The sequence below is a fragment of the Fringilla coelebs genome, assembly GCF_963513975.1.
Source record: "Fringilla coelebs genome assembly, chromosome: 1".
In the NCBI taxonomy this organism is placed as follows: domain Eukaryota; kingdom Metazoa; phylum Chordata; class Aves; order Passeriformes; family Fringillidae; genus Fringilla; species Fringilla coelebs.
The window spans coordinates 86127710-86149617 of NC_140028.1; the positions used below are offsets into that span (position 1 = coordinate 86127710).

The 21908-nt window shown below is 40.4% G+C and overlaps 1 protein-coding gene across 3 annotated transcripts in view; it reads left to right on the forward strand.

Annotated features, from left to right (window-relative positions):
* The window catches only part of FARS2 (phenylalanyl-tRNA synthetase 2, mitochondrial), a 229786-nt gene that overhangs the window by 71191 nt on the left and 136687 nt on the right, over window positions 1–21908 (forward strand). For all 3 annotated transcript variants that reach the window (XM_084215390.1, XM_084215391.1, XM_084215392.1), the window contains one exon: window positions 985–1116. In XM_084215390.1, the coding sequence (XP_084071516.1) occupies window positions 985–1116 (132 nt within the window). The remainder of the gene's footprint in view (window positions 1–984; window positions 1117–21908) is intronic.

Genomic DNA, 21908 nt, shown 5'->3' on the forward strand with positions numbered 1-21908 from the left:
TTAGCATTTGGCTTCACGGAAGAGAAGATGTGTTTGGGGTTAAGGCATTACCTTCAGAATTTGCATTTCAGTTCTCTATCAGGTTTTTATGGTTCATGTTTCTGAGACTTCTTTCCTGACACCTAATGGTTAGAAACAAAATTTTTAGTAAAACAAAGCATCTGTAAATTATTAGAAGAACTAAAATTCATCAACTATAATGAGCGCTTTGACAACAACTCTGCTTTTGGCACCACTGAAGACCTTGGGAAGGAAGACCTTGTCCTCTTCTGGCTGCGCTGCTCTGAGATGCCAGGACTTTCCTTGCTCTGCACAGTGGTATCTGCAGAGGTGCTGAGCTGGGGGGGATGGTGGGGAATTGCCAAGTGGGGCTTTTCCCTTACACTTATCTACCAGGCCCAGAATGCTCTGTGCATGTGTTGCATACCTTAATAATGTACAACTCTGAAAATATATTTCTATTTGTGTGTATTAATATCTATTTCAACTTTCATTTTTAAACCTATACAGAGAGAATAGCTCTGTATTTTAATTAAGTTTTGATGAAAAAAAATTACTTGCCTAGACGATCCATAAAATACTAAGTAAAAATTAAAGACTTAGCTAGTTTTTCCTGTGAGAAGCAGTTAGTCATTTCCTGGTGCAAAGAATAACAAAATTACTGACTTTCCCATTATCTTGGCTCATTTTTGTTCGATGCCAGGTGGTTACTAGAGTTTGACAAATGATTGATTTGGTTTCAAAGGGTGCTTGAATTGCACAAAGCATTTTTCATATTAGAAAAGACATGGTCATTTTTTTCCACAGGTTTTAAGATTTATCGCCTCACACAAGTGTTGTAAATTAGTTTGTTTGCTATTTATTTTCTGTGGATTGCTGTAATTCATGTCATTAGTTGAAGGGCAAATTTTACAGATGGTTGGAGGGATGGCCTTTTAAGCGTACACCCTTTCATATTTATTTATTTTTTAAACACTGCTACAGGACTGCAAGTCAGATGGGTAGATTGCTACTTCCCATTTACTCACCCTTCCTTTGAGATGGAGATCAACTTCCAAGGAGAATGGATGGAGGTCCTGGGCTGTGGGGTCATGGAGCAGCAGCTTGTTAACTCAGGTACTGAAACTCCTTTACTTCATTGACATCTCTGTTAGCAAGCACTTCCAGTGCAATCAGCTTCACAGCCTGGAATGCCCCTTCTACCCTGGTGAGCACAGACATCTCCGCCTGGCAGCCACCACAAATACTCCTCAGGTGGAATGCAGCCCTCGCATGCTGTGACTTGAGGGTAGCAACTGAGCAAGTGACCTGAAGCCTGCAGACAGAAGGCTTGCATTTTATTGTGTGCAGTAAGGAGATGGAGGGACGTCAGCTTTAAAAGAGAAGGTGCAAGTTAGGGCGTGTGGCATTTTTTAATTTTCCCAAGAGATGTCAAGTGCTTTCTTAGTAATGATTTAAAAGTATCAATAGCAAATAACATCCCTAAGTATTTGGAATATCAAAATGCTCCTCTGTATCTAAAGCATAGAAAGAGGAATGTGATATCTTTCTATTGCTGTTTGGTCGCTGGGTAAATCGTGGGTAGCTTTTTTCTTTTATTGCTTTTCTATTCAGGTTGGTTATTTATGAGATTATAAATTGCATTAAAATTGAAATTATTTTAATTGAAATTATTACAGAGCAATGTCACCTGACCATTTTGCTTTCTAAAACTGATACATAAGTATTAAAGGAGGAGAAATTGATGAATTTTTTCTAATTATTTTATATATGGAGAATTTTGTGTGCTTGCTCTTTCGTTTACTGGGGATAGGCAATTCTTAGGAAGCACAGGACAGTCTATATGTGCTCAGTGTTGTTCAGTGTCTTCCAGTACTATTTATTAGGTACATGAGCCTTTTGGAATATGATCTGTGTAATTCCAGCAAGTGGGCTTTCAGATAGCCAACCTAACACTCAGTTAATTTTTTCCTATTGGTTTGCTAAGCTGTTGTATTTTCAAGTGTTCTAATTTTTTCCTGTTGAAGATCAAGTATGATAACTATGAATTGCTTAATTTTGGCACCATTTACTTGGCACAGCTTGTTTTCCTCAAAGTTTGCTTGTATTTTAATGTGATCATTTTCCTTTTAGAAAGATATCCTCTTGCAGAGTTTCCCCACAATGAATTAATGATTTATGCTAATGTTCTTTCAGGTTATTATCTTCATAGTGTGGTAAATACAATACAGCTTCTAATCAGTCTCAGAAGTGAAAGACTGCTGTGTAATATTGTTTCCATTAGATGTAACACACCAATGTCCAGGCTTTCTGCTTCAAAAGCTTTTATGTTGCCCAACTCTTATGATTAGGATCCTCTAATGAGTGTGAAAAGAGCTAAACTGTGTCCCTAAACAATTACTGTATACATTTGTGTGTATGTGTGAATGGATAAACGTGAAACACCAGAGGTTTCTGCAGCACTTTTTTTTTTTTTAAAGCGTTCTCATGCGTGGGCTTCCATAGCACTTTCTCACCCTTGAAATTTCACATTCTTTAAATGTTAGACCAGATCAGGATTTTTTCCAAGGGAGAACAGCCAGTCTCATTCTTAGTCATTCACTGGGTAATGGATCCAGTATTCTGGACCATTCAGATTTTCCATGTTAGCAGCAAGCAAGGTTTCTCCTGTCTTGGTGTGTAGATGATAAGTATAATTTAGTAAGGGCTGCATGTACCATCTTCATTAAAGCAAATTTAGCTATTGATTATCTTTTAAGAGTTGTTTGCATTCAAGAAAATCTCCTACAGCATAAAGAAGAGTATGGTGTTATTTACTATTTTCTAATAGTTATAGCATTTTTAGCAGTGATACTATTTTAAAAGAAAAACAGAAATCCTATTACAGTGTTTTTATAAATAATTAAAAAAATGTTCAGTACTCCAAAGATGCATTGAATTGTAAGTGATGATGTTGCAGATTCCCCTAAGGCTGATAGTGTTTAATGTCCTGGTTTTGTGTGCTTTCTTTTTCATATTTATCCCTGAATATGTAACTTTATTAGGAGTGCTGTGTATGAATTTCAATATAAATAAAAAGGGTTTTGTTCTGGTTAATCCTGGGAAAAGTACAAAAAAACTTTGCAGTATATTAGAAAGTACTCCCAGTTTTAGGTCCATGATTAGTATACAAGGAAATTTTGTGGTTCAGTAGAGCTAATTTCAATTAACAGCACCCAAGGTATGTGTTTCTGTACTTCAGGAGTTTGTTATCTAAGACTTGGGGAGGTGATGTTCATTGGTAGGTGCCCAAGTTCCAAGTCTTCATGGAGTTCTAGAATTCAAACCTTTGAATACAGGACATTTGCTTGCTCAGAAGCTGTGATCACTTAGTGTTGCTTAGTAACTGTGAAATTGGAAGCAGTTAGGGTGTGATCCTTTGCTGATGGAAATCAATGGCAATGTTCTCAGTGCTCAGTGTTGCAGAATATGTTAGCTGAGGATGGAAGCAAGTAAATTGACTTGAAGGTTTACATAAAAACCATGAAACTATAAGCCAAATAATTTAAAAATAGAACCAAACCCAAACACTCTCCCCCTACCCCAAAACAAACCCAAACCCAAAAACAAACAGCAAAAAGAAGAGAATCCCGTAATTTTTTTGGTAAGACTTCTCATGATGTTTTTAACTCCTGAGGTATACAATAAAATAATGTAAGGGTGGCACACCAGATCCAGCCTCAAGTCCAAGGCATTGCTGTATCACGATGGCTTCCCATCCAGTGCCTACAGGTGAGTAGAACAGGCATGGTTATACTGATCCTTCCCTGATACTCTCCTGTAGCAGCATCTTTAGCATCTTTCCTGAGCTGAAAGTGGTATCTTTGCTTTCAATAGTCATTGTGGAATTTTCTTCCATTCATTTGTTGAAATGTTTGAGTCCCAGTAAACCTTTACTCTCTGCAATGTCTTGCTTTGCCTAACTTGCACGAGTAATTACTGCATTCTTGTTCTGACCAACAACTTAGAGATACAGTTAGAGCTCTTCTGTCATGCAAGGAGAGTTAGTGAGTTTCTCTCTTTTTCCTTGTTTAAGCCACTCACTATTTGTTTAGATTTCAGTTGTAGGTCTTGTCACTGACTGGTTTCCAAGCCAAAGAGTGCTGGCCAGACAGTCCCTCCCTACGTGGGAGCCTCGCCACATGTTGAGTCGTGATTGCTCCTGCCTGCATCTTCTCCAGGCTTCTTTTTTTTCCTTTTCTTATAATTCTTAATATTAATTTTGCAGTGTTGACCTTTAATGAGCCTTGAGTTGAAAAAAAAGGGGAGGTTTTGGGATGATGTCTGCTGCAGATGATGGCTTCTAATTACTAGAGGATGTTGAAGTGTTCTGGCACAGAGCCAGAAACTCAGCTCGGGGCAGGCAGTTCAGGTTAAGGTCTCATTTCATAAAATTGTGAATCATGAAGACTGCTGTATTTAGGGTACAGTAAGAGGAATTGGTAGAACTTTCCTGCTGTGTGCAGATTTTTCTACCTTTCACATCAGAAATTTGCAGTGATATTTACAGTCTTAATAAACTGATTTTATTCATTTATGGGGTTTTTTAATTTTATTTTTTACTGTCAGCCTAAAAGGAGTAGGGAATGGTGTAGGGATTTGGAAGAGGAAATGTCAGCTGAATTTATAGCAGAGGCAGTTGTCCCAGTTTCTTGTTAATTTTGTGAGTATTTCTAATGGAGGAAAAATTGCTAACATCTTCATTAATACTGTTGAACATGATAAAAGGAGTTTGTAATGAGTTCTTCAAATCATTGCTTTTGTTTTAAAAGGTGGAGGATTGTTCTCTATGAAACCTGATTCTTGAATTATAAGTCTTTGCCATTTGGAATCCCTTTTACAGATCAGTTGCAGGACTTGTTCCCAAAATTCAAATAGTACTAGGCCCAGGGCTGCCACCTTCAGCCAAATACAAGTCTTAGCATGTAGAACTTGTTTGGCTTCAATGCTGCAGTAAATAAATCTTTCTCTTTCTTTACTCTTTATTTATTGAAGTTCATCAAAATTGCAATTTGAGTGGAAGTAACAACTTTAAAGTTCTTAAGTAGTATGCTTCTTTTTGGTTTTGGCAGTAGGATTATCAGTCTGGACAGTTCTCAATGGGCAGCAGATTAACAGAAGAATTACGTCAATGTTACCTTGCAGGTACAGGAATTTTTTTTTTTTTTAAATTTTGAATATGTTCTTAAATGAAATATTTGTTATGGGCAAGTTAGGTTCATATATCAAGCAGTAGGAGGTATTTTGGACTAGGGGAAATCTAATCTCTTTCATCTATTGTTTTTTTTTTTTTCCTGCTCAGTTCTTGCCTGGTAAATTACATTAAAATGTTTGAGCAGATGGTGCATGTGGCTTCAGTCGTGTGCTGGCCCATGTTCTGTCTCTGCTAACAGCTCTCTGTGGGGACCTTGAAATAGTTAATGCTGTATGTGTTTGTATGGATGTAGTGTAAAAGAGTAAATATAATGAATTTAAAATACATGCCTGAAACCCTTCAAGGTGAAATGAAAGTTACAGAAGTATTGGTGTATCGAGCATCTGGGGCCTCCCAAGAACATGAGGCAAAACTGTTGGATGGACGGGTCCTTCCCACAGGAGCACCCAAAACGATTTAAATCTGCTGCATAAGCTTCACAACTCTGCACCCCAGATTTCTCAGGGTCAATTTAGGTCTCTGTCTGTCTCCTGTACAACCACACTACTACAGTATCTTGACTCTCCCAGCCCTTCCTATGCTTACTCCCCTGAGACCATGCTGAGATAGCAGTGTCATCATTCCTTGTTGTGGGCTGGAACTGAAGTACACCAGAGGCTGACACACATGCAAAGAGTGCAGCTGCCTTAGTTAAAGGGAGCTTTTCCACTGTCCTTTTAAACGCAATAGAGAATCAAAGTCTTCAGTCAGATGGAAGCTTCCTTCAGAATGTGTGGAGCTTTTTGGATCTATCTGCTGGGCAGCCTCCTTCTGTGTCTGACTGCAGGGGGAGCAGAGTCTCCCAATTTAGGCAGGTACCTGAAGGTAAAGGTAGTATCTCATGAAGATACAATGTCTCAGATGAAATAATATAAGTGAGAAATTAGGAAGCATCTGAGTTTTACTGACTTCCCAAGAGTTGCCTGTTGAAGAAATGGAGGTTGAATCCAAGCTTTATATCTCAGCTCCTGGGTCACCTAGTGATTTACATTTGCACATACATGCATGCATATGTGTGTATATGTGTAAAAGTAAATACAGAATGAGACAAATAAAACAAATTGATGACCAATTAAATACAGAGGGAGGTGTGTTTGCCCTGTTTTAATTTTTGATGTATGGTTTTCTACACACACCCCCCTGCCCCCCAGTGTAAATCAGAAAAACTGATTGTCATATCTGGCTAAGTTGAGAGGCCTGTTGAGCTGGCAGACACTGAAATTTTGCATTGCTCAGACATAGAGCTGGTGTGGAGTTGTGGGCTTTTAGAGAAAGATGGGATTGAATTTTTGTCTCTGTTCTTCAGACGTTGTACAGATACGCACAAGCCTATGGATGTGACACATCCAGAGATGTGTGTACCTAAGAGAATGCTGATCAGTTTATAAGGGAAGAAGTAATAGGGCAGAGGACCTGGTTTTCCCTGAAAGTCTGTGGTGTTCCACCCTGTCTCTATGAGGAGAGGAGCTGTGATTGTAGTCACCTGGGTGGCTACCAGCAAAACATGTACTTGAGTTTTAAATGGTTGATATAAAGGCCCAGTATGGACTGGCAATTAGGTTTTCTTAGATGATTCCTTTACAGTAGTCAACTATAGCAAGTGACAGCAGAAATATTGGCCACTTGCTTAGCCTCTTCAGACTAACAATTAGTGCCACCCTCCTTTGTGACTGCAAATGTAACTGGTGGTTCACTAAGCATCCCAGTCCTGCAAAGGAGTAGATACAGCACTACTACATATTTGCACATGGGCTGAGCTGTAGCTTGGGATTTAAATTTTGGCAGGATTAGATCTGGACTCTTAGGACTTTAAAGGTTCAAGTTTCTAAAGAGCATGCTATTTTAAAATTGAGATGACTCTTATACAGAAAAGTTATTTCTTTTAACCCCTTTCTACTCAAAGAGGAAATTGAAGAGAGTTTTTTTTCTTGTGTTTATGTGAAGATTGCTTTTTGAGGTTGAATTTATTTTAGGCTCTTTTGAACTGAGTGGAAGGAAGCCCAAGTTTTGCCTTGATAAGTAATCCAAAACACAGAAATGAGTTATGCAGAGGTGATGCCCATGTCAATCAAAGGTTGCATTGTTTTATTTGTTATTTGTTTCTCTTGTTCTGTTATCTCTGGCTACACCACCTGGTCTGATGTTTGTGTTGTTACAAAACACAAAATCTTGACTCTGCCCTTTTTCTTGTCAAGATAATTTGCTTGTTGTTTTCTACTTTATTTACAACTCCATTTTTAAAGCTGTTTTTTTCATTGAGCTTTTCATACAGAAGGAAGCCATAAAATTTTTGAAATATTGCTTTCTCTTATTCTATTACCTTTGACACATTCATTATCTGTGTTAAAGTTGAGATTTTTCAAAAGAATTAATATAAGCTTGCTTGCAATCTGTAATGTTTGTGTATATTGAAAAAATACAGTATTCCATTTTATGACAATTCTATTGTACCTATTCCTGGGAAATGTATTATTTCTTTACAGGAATATCTTATGGAAGAAAAAGTGTAGGATTGATTCTTGGAAGTAAGTAGTTATGACAAAACTTGGATGGCCATTTGAGTTTGTGGTTTTATATGAATTTTCTAGCTTAGTGTTAAGAGGTGTAATGCTAGTAGATTTAGAGGGTAATTTCCCTTTCATGGTGCCAGATTACATTTTTAGTTGGAATATAAGTTCCTTATCCTCATAAATTAAGAAACTATGTTGTCTTTGTGCCTCATTTTCTCCTGCACAAAAATCTATGTGACAAAGGGTTAACTCAATCTGATACAAATGTTGAAATCAGCAGGAGTGCTTATTTGACTGACGGGCACATCTTTCCATTAAGTGTATAAGAGCTCCCCTCAACATATGTGAGGCCTGTTTTAGTCAATTTGAAATCTAGAAAAGAAAAAGAGAAGCATCTCCACCTTCCAAAGTTTCTGTTGCCTTTGAAGCAGTTTGCCCATGTGTATGTATTGCTTCTCCTTCCCTTAAGTTTTTTAATCAAAAGTAAATTAAAGGTTTAGTAATTTACTATGATTTGTCTCCTTGGGATCCTGCAGGCGGATTTGAGCACCACATACAAGAGAAGGCTAAATAATGATGAATATAGTTTATTAAGCAGCTCCCAAGTAAAAGAAAGTGGTACTCTCAGAAACCTTGAAGAGCAACAATTTATGGCACAGAAATGGTGTTTCTCTTGGCTTTATTTATGCAAATGAAAATACATACAAATAATACAATTAAATTACTACACTGTTGTATGGTGAATGCTGAATGTTTTTAATCAGCCAGGAGTTGGTTCAATGAGCCTAATATAATTCCTCATCAGGCTAAGATACCCTCCGGGTGTTTTTGTTGCGTTGCAATATTCATCTTTGCTGTTCCCAGGACATGTACCATGACTACCCAGCTGAGGCTGGAGAAGAGATTTTACAGGCATGTCTCTAACTGTTTCTGACTCTGATACATGAAGCTCAGTTGAGACCGATTCAGTTCAGCTGAGATTAGATCAAGCATTTTAGGAAGTATTTTTCTTCCCTAGATCACAAATGCAATCTTGATTTCTCATTTCTGGAGGAGGAAGCTCTGGATAGGATACTTTTGTTATGCCTCATTTCTTGTCTTTGAGGTTGGTGAGAGAAATGGGTGAATGCAGGCTTCCTGCTGGAGCTGAACGTGCCCCTCTTTCCCCTCTCTGCTCTGCAGAGAAGAGCAAAGCAGAGGCAGTGTGTGTGGGTGGTCAGCCTTTGGAACTCCATGCCATTCATCTGAGTGATGGGTGATGCTCACATCTTTAGAAGAGGAAGGGAAAACCCAAGCATGTTGCATAGTTGAGAGAGAGTGGCAGCTTTCTAGTGCTGACAGCCTGGCTGTGGCAGCAGTCCAGACTGAGCCAGTGGCACCAGCCTCTCATGGCTCATTCTGGCTGGAGTCTGAGAAGAGTGGATAGCCCAGCTGTCCGTGTGCCAGTGCATCCTGATCCACTGCTGACCATGCAGGCGAGCCTTGGCTGGGGACCGCTGTTTGAATCGCATGTGAGCAAACAGAGAGCAGCTCAAGAGCCAGGGTTGGGCCACTGCTCCTCTGCCATTACTGCCTGCCAACAGAAGAACCTTGCATGGTGTTATAAACTCTAGCTTTCTAGAAATATATGCCAGCCCCACTGGTGCTGTTTCTGCTTGTATTACAAAGACTACCTTAGCTTCAGTTTTGCTTGGGCTTCACCTTCATACACCCAGATTTACTTTCCTGTTCAGCATTCATAAACAGAAAAGTGTCTACAGGCAGTACAGAGGATAAAATCTGCAACACGTGAATAAAATGGTGTGCAGAAGGTGATAATGCTGTGATGGATAAACATTTTTCCAGAAGGAAGGAAAGAATCTAGATCAGGTTTCACACTTCTGTACTGCTGGAAGGCAGCTGCAGCACAGCTACAGAGAGGAGACAGCCTGTTCCAGGCAGTGTACCAGCTGGTTTGGGGCAGGATTTGCTGGTGTACCTAAAAGGAATTGGAAAAAATCTCAGCCTTCATGAACACTTTCCCCCCATGTGAGTAACTTGACAGATTACTAATAGATATTAAAGCAATATCTCTTTTTTCCTGAACAGAATGGATGTCATACATTATGTATTCTGATGACTCTGAAGTGAGCATCAGTAATAAGTTTGATCCTAAATACCGTGGCAGAGTCCAAGGAAACTTTATGTAACAACAAATCAAATTTATTAGGTAATCATGGAAGTCATCTTGTGCCTGTTTTATTTTTTGGCCAGATGGAGAGTGGAGGGGGGAAAAGTGCTTGTTTGCTTCCTTACTTTTGAGGTCATTTGGATTATTTTAAAACTTTAGCTGAATATTTGATAATCTAGGCAAATTCTATATTTTCTGGATAAAAATGTTGGCTTTATCAAGAAAAAAAAAAGTGAAAAAAAGATGATCTTGATAAAAGGCCCATAAACTGGTGCCTGCAGTTTTAGAGAAGTTCAACTCCTCACCCTGCAGTGACTTTATTTCTATTTTATCTTAAAGTTGTGGGGGGACAGGAAAAAGTAACAAAAGAAGGTGTTTTACAGCCCTGAAGTTGTTCATTCAAAAGTACCAGTCTTCTTTATTCTAATGACAGAGATTGTCACTGACAGGGTAATTCAGAGCTTTTTTTTTTTTTTTTAAAAAAAAAAAAAAGGATTTACTGAGTTTCTTTTAGAACAGTGATTGACGTGAAATAGCAGTGGGGATTATAACAGAAGAAAAGTTAGTAGGGTCTATTTAAATAAGGCAAGAGACTCCAGCTAGGGCTTTGACTATACTGGCTGAAAAGTATTTAGCTAATGAATTATTCCAAAAGAAAAAGTACAATGAGGAGAATCCTTTTCTCATATTAGTTCAGACTTGCTTAGCATGTTTCAAAAGTGACAGTCAAAGATAAATTCCTGCCTGGGACTTCATTTTTCATCTAGGGAAAACATAGTCTTAATACAATACTAGTGCTTTGTGCACAGCAAAAACTATAATTGCCAGGATATCTCTGATACTGTATTAGAACTCATCATATCACAATCAAGACAGAAGCAGAATTTCTCACTTTTCCAAGTGCTAAATTGCTTTATAGTCTTATTGAATAAAAGCTGGTGATCTTAGAAAAACTGTATATTACCTGTAATGCCACTTGCTGCTACTATTTTTATTTATTTCATAAGAGGTGGCAGTTCATGTTTTAAAGGAGTTTATTTTCTCTAGGGTTCTCTGCTTGCAAAATTGTCCTGTGCCCCTCTCATGATTATTTATTTGTGTGGTTCCTTGCAGCCTGAAGTTCTGGCCATGTTCAGAGGAGGTATAATTGAATTGCAGGTTTTGCACATCATAGGCACGAGAGCAATAGGAACAAAGAAAATGAGAATTTACTAGAGCCGCTCCAGAACAGGAAGCTGGAGCTCACTTAAGCCATATGAAGATGCACTTAATTGTGCACTAGTTTTAAACAAAAGTTACTGTTGCTACATTGCTCTCAGCTTTCACACCACTAGTGAAGTGGAGCAGACTGTGCATAAACACTTGCTATATTCTGCGTATGGCTGATTGGAGGAGCTGTTAGCAAACATTAGAAAAATGTTGTAGCATCCTAAGTGGATACCCAAAGTTGTTCTGTGGTTTTACAGTAGTGTCCAGGTGATGAAAATGATGCCCTCGTGATTATCTGCATTGCTTTAAATGTGACCCTATGAGCTGCTGTCCTAGTGGGACAAGGAGAAAACTGTTATTTTGTTTTGGCAGCTTGTGATGCTGAACAGACTGGTTTCTAGCTGAAAAAAAAATATAATTTGTGCTGTTTCTGTTTCTATGCAGTTAGTCAATACAAAATTATCTTAGTAGAAGCAAGCCTGTATATCCTGGGGTGAAGGGAAAGGAGCACTCCACATGTATGACTCTAATTCAGTGAATAGAAAACAGTGATTTTTGTGGTGCCTCAACAGTAGTGCTGTATGTCATCTTTGTGGCTGTCACAGAAACACTAAGTTTTAATAACAGGAGAGGGAAGAGTAGGAAAGTGTGCATGATCATCAGTGGACATTCACATGACTGATGGCTGATTTTTTTTAAAAATAATAATTGTTATACAACTTTCATTAACACTGGTGTCACCCTGGAGTTTTTACCAGATACTTTAAAGAAAATATTATTTAAAAACAAGAAGGAGTGCAATTAGAAGATGAGATGGATGGAAATTTGGGTCATCTTACACCAAGCTTAGGAGCACTTGCAGTAGTACAACCAGTCATTTCCTATAGATCTTTGTGGCTGCTCTGATGTTGAACAGAAAATGCTCTCTCACTCTTTCTTCTTCATGGATCAATAATTAAAAAAAAAAAATTAACAACCCTCAGAGCCCTGTCCCATTCTGGTGTTCTTCATTAAATAGACCATTGGGTTTTTCAGAGGAAGGGAAGGAACAGCAGCCACTTACAGCAGGCATGCCCAAACCTTGAGATCATGATGGCATTGTTTATGTAGAATAAATTACTATGATAATTCTTAGAGGTAGAAACACGGTTGCAATCAGAAAAAAAAAAGCACATCCTTCACTTATTTTCAACAGACAGCCTCCTGTCTTCTTTCTATGATACCTGCAGGTGTGATATTCAGCAGTAAGAAAAGATCATTAATTCTTTCCTTGAAAGGCTCAATTTTGAAAAAGCGAGTGTTCCCCTACAATGACCTTCTTGCTGCCTTATGATACTCTGCAGGAAGAGAAAATCAGCAACTTTTTCCTTGAAAGGCTCAAATTTGAAAAGCTAGAGTTCTCCTACAGTGACCTTTTTGCCACTTTACTCCAATCTCCCTTTCATTATTTCTGTTCTCCTGGGGCTTGAAGAAAAATGCATACACCTTAAGTTAGGGAAGAAGCTCTGTGACTGTACAATTCACAGGTGGAGTTTAAGGAAGGTGAACTAAGGGACACTGAATCTGTAATTTCTTTTATGTGTTCCACACATTTGTGCAATACAGAGCTGGAAGGGCCTTCCCATGCTCCCTGGAGACACCCAAGCGGCTTCATAGCAGAGGAGAGTAATTGCAGCAAGTATGCTGCCATCCCGAAGGACAACCCCAAGAAGATTTTCAAACTACAGCTGAGGAAACTCTGTCAAGGAAGTTTGACAGCAGGGGAGGTGCCTGCTGAGCTCATCAGCTCTGTTCTCCAGTTCTTGTGGAAGTCTTGTGCAAGACACTGGATTTTGAGAGCTAGGATTTGCTTCAGGCATTGCTTCTGGTTCTGGACTTATGGCTTGAACAGTAAAAGTGTTTGACAGGTGATTGAAGGCCTCTGTTGATTGTCTGTGACCTGGTCCATTGACTTTGATTTTCTTGCTCAACTGTTCTTGTAGAATGACAGTTTTAGTTTGGGTAATCCAGTGTACAGACATGCTTTCCATGTCTGCAGAGGTGTGAAATGGAAGCTGAAGCCTTGCTCTGGGACAGGCAAAAAGCATGAGAAGTCATTCTGAGGGTAAGGGTGGGATTGAAATAAAATACAATGTTAGGAATATGTATGAGGAACTGAGCACTGGTGAAAATAGGGAATAAGAAGGATGGAGTAGCTGCTTCTTGACAGCTGAAGTTTAATACACAGTAGCAACTGGAACTGAGAAAATGTTTGAGGATCACAGTCTGTCTGCTTAGGTGTTTTTTTTATTAAATGAAATTTAGGGGGTTTTGGTTTTGTTCTGATACAGATGTGTCATCTGAAAAACCTGGAGCTAAAGTTGTAAAATCTGATGGCTTAGAAGGGATATATTTTCCCAAGTCGTTGCATGTCTCTTCCACAATCCCTTACCCTTATTAGACTGCAATCTTGCTGCAGTGGAGTCCTACCTTACTGAAAATTCCTCGTACCTTACTGTTGGTCATCATGCAAATACCCTTACAACATGATATTTCAGATCCAAGCCAGATTTGGAATACCTGTAGGTGCCCTAGGTTTGAGGAAGCAGTAATGTATAGATCTGCCATCAGTGTCTTCTTCAGCTCCATCTATCTGAAACCTGTGTTTGATGAACTCATTGGGGTTTTTTTGGTGGTGGTTGCTTGTTTTGTTGGGGTTCTGTTTGCTTTTTAAGGCATGTGGGGAAGCATAATGGAGAGGGGCACTGCTTCTGACTCTTCTAGGTGACAGAAACGTGGCCAATCTTTGTTGTCCTGCTTAGATGCCCTCTCTTGGACAATAATAAAAATGGTGATCCTATCTAGCAATTCTCAGCAGCATGCCTTTTTATAAAAGCTGTATTATCAAGCACATTTTACAGAAGGGGAAAGTGTGACACTACTCAATTTAGTGACTTGTCCCAGGTCACCTTACAATCCACTCAGAGAGAAGCTGGCCCTCCTCAGTTGTTTGTCCTCAGTAAGGGCAGCATTACTGCTACCTTGTCACCTTCCACTTAAGAGGTAACTCTTTGTGTAGTGTTTCTTTTTTTTGGTCCTTTTTCATTACAGCATCCTTTTCTGAACATTTCAATTAATTTGGAACATTTATCTCTGGCTCAGAAAGCTTGCTAGTGCTTTTGGATTTTTTTCTTTTTTTTTTTTTTTCTTTTTTTTAGCTTGAGGAGCTCTGAGCTAGGGGAAGCAATACAAACATTAAGGAAATTATGTTACAATGTAATGTGAAAGTTCCCTGAGGTTCATAAGACTTTTTTTAATATGACAACATATATGTTTTCCTTTCCTGTAATGTGTGATTGGCTTGGTTCACTTGGACTGAAGCTTTAGGAAAGGTTTGGAAAGTCCTACGAAATGGCATTTATCTAGAATTCAATGGCTCTCAAATTCCATGTGTTCATACCATAGTTCATATGATTAAGTGCTGTCAAACTAGGCAAGATTAAGATGTACATGTGTTATCATTCCTTATTTGTCAAGATGTCCTTGACTACCTGAGTTATAGCTGGTGAAACATCACATGTAGCCATATCATTGCATAATTACAGCTTCTGGTCTCAATGGCTGGCAAGATGCCTAACCCAACAGATCCTTAGATCTGTTCCTGTTGTAGAAGGTTCTGATATATGATAAAATATTACTAGGTTTTCAAATCAATTTCCAAAAATTCTTAATATTCTAATCTATTTGTAGTCTTTCTTACATCTGCAGAATGGTATGCAATTTTATATAGTGATATATCATTTTTCTCTGTCCTAGTGATTAGTAATCATGTACATGAAGTATATAGCACTTTTTCTGCACTGAATAAGATTAGATCACAGGCATGCTTACAGCTGAAAATTGATTTATTTGATTTGGTGCTTGCTTTCTTTACAAAACTTGCATAGTTAACTGCATGGAAGGCGTGATGTCTGTATTAAAAGATACAGATATTCAGTAGCATTTGCTTGAACTTAACATCTCTGCATCATGGTCTTCAATTTACTTGTGTATGAAATGGAGATAATAACCTATTGGCTTTTCACTGTTGCTTCAGGCTTGATCAGGAGTTTCAAAATTCAACTCCTAGCAATGGAATTCAGTCAGCAATTGCAAAGTAGCCTGGGAAGTCAGCAAGTATATTCAGTAAGTTTCTAGCTGGTAGAAGTAGAGTGCCCCAACCTTGGATTTTAGTGAGGAGTGGGCAACTCATAGTGTGGAGTAGCTTGTAAGCAGGTGCTGATTGATGTGGTGTAGGCCTGGCACAATGTTGGAAGCACCGGCTTTGGAAGATAGACACAGCCTCTGGCTCCTGGGAAATGTAAAACTGAGCAGGTCATAGAAGAGCTGTCTGATGTAGAAGCAAGATGTTGATGAAAGTCTTACTGTCAGCATCTTGTCTCTTTGCAAGGGATCATCATCTGGCCTCTTCTGAATCCCTACCAGCATGCCCAGTTTGGGATGGAAAAATACAGGCTGGTGTGCTGCCCTTTTTATGTGGATAACCTTGCTTAGTCCAGGTATCAATGATGGCTGGTGGAGCTTTTCCTCCAGCAAAAAGGGTTATTTAGATGCTGTGCTTCCAGAGGCAGAGCACCTCTGGTGTGAGGCTGGAGGGGTTTTTTAATGCTATTAATTGCATCAGTGCAAGGATCCCCCAAAAGGGATTACTGTTCCTGAGCATGCACTGAGCAAGTCAAAAGTACAGAAAGAATCCCCACTGCAGAACTCACAAAAACTAGCACTGACCTGGCAACTAATGAGCAAACAAGCTAAAAAATCTTAGGAGAAGTAATGTAAGTTTTCACCTTGGGTTTTTAAGGTAGTAGCCTTCTGAGTGTTACTGCTCACAGCACTGCCAGTCAGACTGCTCAGAATAATGTCCCTGCTTCAGTGTTATCCAAGGTCTGCGCTGCAGCCACACAGAGGAGACCTTTGCTGGGCATTATTTTACTAGAACATTTTTATATTATTCTTTTTACTGACTTGAAGATAAAGATATGTGCTGACTAGGCTCATGCTGAAGCATTCTGCATTAGCGCTCTGATCAAAATTTAGTACCATTGTCTACCGTAAAAATTTATTTTGAGAGGTATCCAACTTGAGCAGTTCCAAAATACATTTGTCATTGTAGTTTAGAAGCATTCAATGTTTTTGATGCATTTCCAATCATAGTTTACAGCACTGTAATGTTTTCACGGCACTTGGCTTGGTGGTTGTGGTCCTTTGCTGCATAGGTGGGTATTTTGCGGTTTTGGTTTTGTTGTTTTTTGTTTCTTTGGTTTGTTTTTTTTTTTCTCTGCCTGAAACACTCTGCTTTGCAGCAGCTGTGACTTGATCTCATCAAGGTAAAAAGACAGCATTTTTATTGCTGCTGCAAATCTTTCTGCACTGGTGCTTATAGGTGCCTAGCAATGCAGCAGCCTCAAACCCAGCAAGAACGGTTGCAAAGACTCTGTGGGGGCAAAGTGAGACTAATGCCTATTTCCATCCCCTCTGGTGAGAACTGCTAGGAGCAGAGAAAACCCCCTCTGTCCTCCCCAGCATGTCAAAATCCGTCAGCTAGCTGCTAATTGCCTGTGCAGTGATTCACATGCCATCTGCCATTGCTGGGATCTTTTGTCATCTCTGGTAGGCTATAGGCAGTTCCATAAACTTCATGTGGTTCTTCTGTCAGTGACACCGGCTCAATGCAGCGTGGCAATAGCAGCAACGCTGCTACGTGCAGAAATTAATTCATTATTTACATGTTGTCACCTTTTCCTTTAGTTTGAGAGGGCAGTATTTGAGGTAACCAGAGAGGAGAAAAAAAGCAAGAGAGGTTATTCCAGTTGTGTGCCACTAAGTGTTCCCCCGCCCTTACAGAAAGCAGCTCATGGATGGTGGGAGAAAGATGTCAAAAAGAATAAAAAGTGCAGAGGATTATTCTGTATTTGTGTGTCACCCCGCATCTGCGGCCCCGGGGCGAGCAGAGCGTGATGCGGTGGTGGCGAGGCGGGGGTGCCCTGCCTGCCCTGCGCCTGGGCAGGGAGTGGGGAAGGCGCCGGTCCTGTCACAACTTATGTAACGATTGCATAAGAGTGCCGCTGCTGTGACTGTCAGAAACTTGTGGGAAGGACGGGATTTTTCCCTCCCTTCTTTATGGCTTGAATCAGAAGCCAAGTCTAGGATGGTGTTGTTTACTCCCCTTGGTAGCTGGGGATTCTCTTCCCCCACTCTGAGGGAGCAAAGAGGGTCCTGCCTTTGTTTAATCCTGCCTCGTTTTGCTCTTATGTCTCATTTTTCTACTTTTTTCCTTTTTTTTCTTTTCTCCTTTGCCTGCATTTATAATTTGATAGTCACTATTGCTGCTACCATAAACTTTCAATAATTAAACGTTCTATCAACGTTTTCTAAAGCCACCCGGGTGATTGCTGAAACGCCACCTTGTTTTAAAGTGTCTCTTGAAGGCAGGGGTGCTGCAGAATCTCATCTGATTTTTTCCTTCCCCCATTTAAGCTTTCTTTGAGGATGCTGATATGCATCATCCATAAGTGTGACGTCCCAGGTGCATAAACCAGCTTAATATGTTAATGTCTTTGGAAAGGGGGTGGTGAGCGAGAGGAGAACATGACATTGTTCAATCGGTCCATTCCAAGCTGCAAACCCAATACTGGCTTTTGCAGGGACCCAGGCGTACAACCATTGGAGGGTGTCGTACACCTCCGTCAGTGAATAAATTGCTCCGGGAACAAGAAGTCAGGAGGTGACTGGGAATGCCGACCCTCATTCCCCAGACGAGCTCTTTGCCAGCTGAGCTAGGGTCGCTTGGACAGGCAGTGGTACTCATGTATAATCCTCGCGGCTCCCTCCGAAGCGCCGCCGCGCTGATCCTTCCCGCTGCTGCAGGGCTGCTGGTGCAGCGATTTGTTACCTTCTGCTTGTTACTTGGCTTTGGAGCGGGAGCGGAGCTTTTGGCTCGCCTTTTGGTGCCTTATGAAACGCGTGTAATTACCGGAGAGGGGGAAGGCGAGCGGGTTCGCTGGGTTGACGAGGTGATTAGAGCCATGCCTCCATCCGCCCGAGGGCTCCCCTGGGGCCGCCCCCGTCCCACGGGCGGGGGAGCGGGGCGGCAGCTGCGGGCGCCGGGCGGGCAGCGAGAGCCCCGCCAGCCCTCCCAGATGGAGTTTCAATGTCCTTCTTCGCCCCCCACACCTCCCCTCCCTCCCTTTGGCAGCGCTGCCTCCTTAAAGACAGCGGTACCAGCGCCGAGCTTGCCCCCGAGGGCGGGATGCAGCCGGCGAGGGGCGAGAGGCTTTGATGGAGGCGTGTGCGCCGCTGGCCGCCGGGGCTTTAGTGGGTGCCCTGGGATTTGTCCGCAGCATATGCGGTGCTGTTAATGATTGAAAAATTACCACAACAATTAGTCACGGATCGCTGAAGGCAAGGCCCCCAAACAGTGTGGACAATGTGATTAAATCCGTGTATGTGACAATTAACTCTCCTGCAGGTTTATCCACCAAGGAAATGGGAAGAAGATGGACATAAAAAAAAAATGACAGGCGAGAATAATGTGGCAGAATGGACCCGATACAGCTGGCACTATCAATTTTAATCTGACACTGAATTAATCACACTTGGATTAATCCTGTTCTTATTGCACCATTCTGGTTGCCTGTTTATTTATATTCTTCCTCCATTGTGTGCTACACAGAGGCATGACGGATTTAATTCCTGTCCGTTCCATGTTCTTAAATTTAAAAGGCAAATCCTTCAGTCATGCTGTGTTTGAGGTAGTCCGTGGCACAATTATCTCATAAAAAATGAGCCGAGTCCAGATGCACCATGCCATGAATCCCCTTCTGTATCACAGCTGAGTAATTCTCAATAAATATTTGTTCACCCAGTATTCTCACTGGGTAGATCTCATCCTGCCTGTCTGTCCAGGCAGCCACACACGCAGCCACACAAGTAATGCTTTGCTTGTGCATTTATGTTGCCATTGGGTGAAATTTGGTGCACATTCATTGGTGGTTCTTGTGCTCATGATTTTATTTTGAGGGAGCAAAAGCAACACTTTTGTAGTGTTTCAGTGTTATGTTACTTTCCAGACTGGAAATGGAAGATCTAGTACACAAACCTGAGAGGGGAGGTATAGAAGATCTGAGAATTTTTGAAAGATTAGGACTTCTAAAGGAAAAGAAGGACCAATGTTTGCCATATGCTGCTGAAGCCTTGAAGGAGAAACAGTGTGTATCAGTAGACAGTCTACTGAGGTTAGCCAACTGTGTGCCCCTTCTAGCCCAGGAAAGGTAGTTTGCTGACTGTGTTGCTGCTGTGCCTGCTCCCTCACAAGGCTTTCATTAACAAAATGGCAAATGTCACTTAATGGATTGAACTAGCCACACCTTACTTTTGCCTGTAGCTGCTGCAGATCTCTTTCTTTTCTCATCATCAGCCATTTCTTGTCTTATTTTGTAATGTCTAAAGAATTCATTGTAACTTTGAACTCAAGTTGACTGGAGATGTATCTAGTGAAGCTGTAAAGATTCAGTTTTACTGCCACGTGTTAATACTGTGGTCTGCAACACTTAACATTATTTTAAGCTAAGTGTTGGACCTTTCCTGAGTTCTAAAATCCTAGTGAAAACATGTGCCATACATAATGGTGTCCTTAAACAAGGTGACTTAAAGACATAAGTGTTTCCATTGAAAATACATAAAATCCCTGCTCATTTATACTGTCAAGGTTTTTTTTATCCAGACTACTCTATTATCAGTAACAGAAAAACACAAAATGAAGTATAGCTGAACCATCTTTTAGAGTAATGCTTCTTGTCCTGTTGTTGCCACAGAACACAACCTGTACTCCTGTTCTGACCTGTGGGCTTCACCACAAAGAAATGAGCAGGTCCTGTGAAGTCAGTGGGCAGTAAAGATATCGGTAGCCTTGATATGTAATTCACTGCCCTAGGGAACCTTGTCGTTCTGCTGACAATATAGCTTTCAAAAGATTGTTCAGGGGCAGGTCCATGAAACTGGAGGATGTGAATTTTGCTTCCTGCATCTCTTCTGTGCAAAGGTAGCACACTGCAATGTGGACAGAATAGATGTCTTATTCACTGATAGAAATGTACTAAGTGAAGGTCAGAAGAAACTAAGTCTCATACCTCTAGCACACCAGAAGATTTGCAGTATGATCTAGTTAGAATCTCAGCCTTACCCTCAGCAGTAGTATTGGATATCAGAGCTGAAATAAAGCCAAATTTGAGATTTCAGTCAGAACTGCTTCTTTCATTGTCTTTCAGTCTTCCAGTAATTTCTTCTACTTTATACCCTTCTGCATCTGGGGTGTGTGTCTGGATTTGGTTGCTGCTACTTTTTTTTGGCCATCTCTTTAAGATTTCCAGGGAAATAATAACCAAAAGTATTTGGATAGGGAAGGGTTTGAAATCATTTATCACCAAATGCTGGTGCTGGAAAGACATGTAGTAAGTAGTGGACATTAGGTCTGGTCTGGAAATAGTTTGATTGTTCAAAACAATAGGAGAAGGGTTTCTTTCAGGGTTGTTTTTTCTGATTGTGATTTGGGTTTGTTTAAGTTTCTTTTGTCATGTGGTAAGATCAGTTTTAGGTTCTGATCTGCTCACATCTTCTGGCAGCTCAGAAGAGGAGCTGAGTGTGTTATAAACTTGTAGCAAGGGATTGGTAGCTCTGCTGGACAGCAGGAATAAAACTGACTTTACATCAACATCAAAATATTGTCTATGCAGGTGGCATGAAATGCTAACTATTAATTTATTTACTTCTCTTGTCTTTTCCCTGCTCCTCCCCCATTCCCCTAGTACAGTCTGGTGTTTTACAGTTGAATTTGCTGCTGCTGTTTGATGGATAGCAAATACTTGCTGATTATGTAACTAATTGACAACTATGGAAGTTACTTCTTTATTAAGCAATTTATCAAGTGATTAGGAGACCGTTTATGTAGACTCTCTTAACATAACACCAGTGGTTGAGTATGTTGGTAGGAGGAAAATATGAGGTGATTTGAGGTGCACTTTTGAAGCAAACTTTGTTTTCTTTACTCTGAAGCTTCAAATCGCAGGGGTATGATGCATTAAAACATTACTGCTTCAGGCTTAATACGCTAGGTGGTCCCTTGGCCAAATGCACATTACATTTTACACCAACCAAAGTTTATTTAAATTTAATTAAGATTCATCAGACTGATTTGCTGTGCCTGCTTTATAAATAGAGTGAGACTGCCTTAAGTTTGGTTAATAAGAATTGAGCTGCCTTGTGCAGTTACAACCTCAGTAAGTGCTGTTGGCACATTTGGAGTCACGCGTGAGCGCTCCGCAAGCGGCCGTGCTCGTGCTCCATGTCAGAGCTCTGGGTGAGAGCATTGTTAAGCGTTTTGTGCATGTGGGTGCAGGGTCAAGGAGCGTGGTGGAGTGTGTGCACGTGGTGATTGTTTGGATCAATGTACAAATCAAACCCATGTTTGCTCACTGGCAGAAGAGATGAGTTTGGAATGGAAATGAGGTGAGAGGCCTGCCAACAGGAGAGGGAGTGTTCGGAGTGCACAAGACTAGAGGATGGGATGGTGAACTCCCTGGTACCCCAACCTGAAGCATTGAGGGGATTTTTCTGACCTTTACAATGGGAGCATTTCCTCCCTAGATGATTTTTAAGTCACGATCTGCAAAGAGGATTTTTTTTTCATCATCTTCCCCTCCTGCCCCAATATATGTTTTTCATTTCCCTTTGCATACATGGAACTGAATAG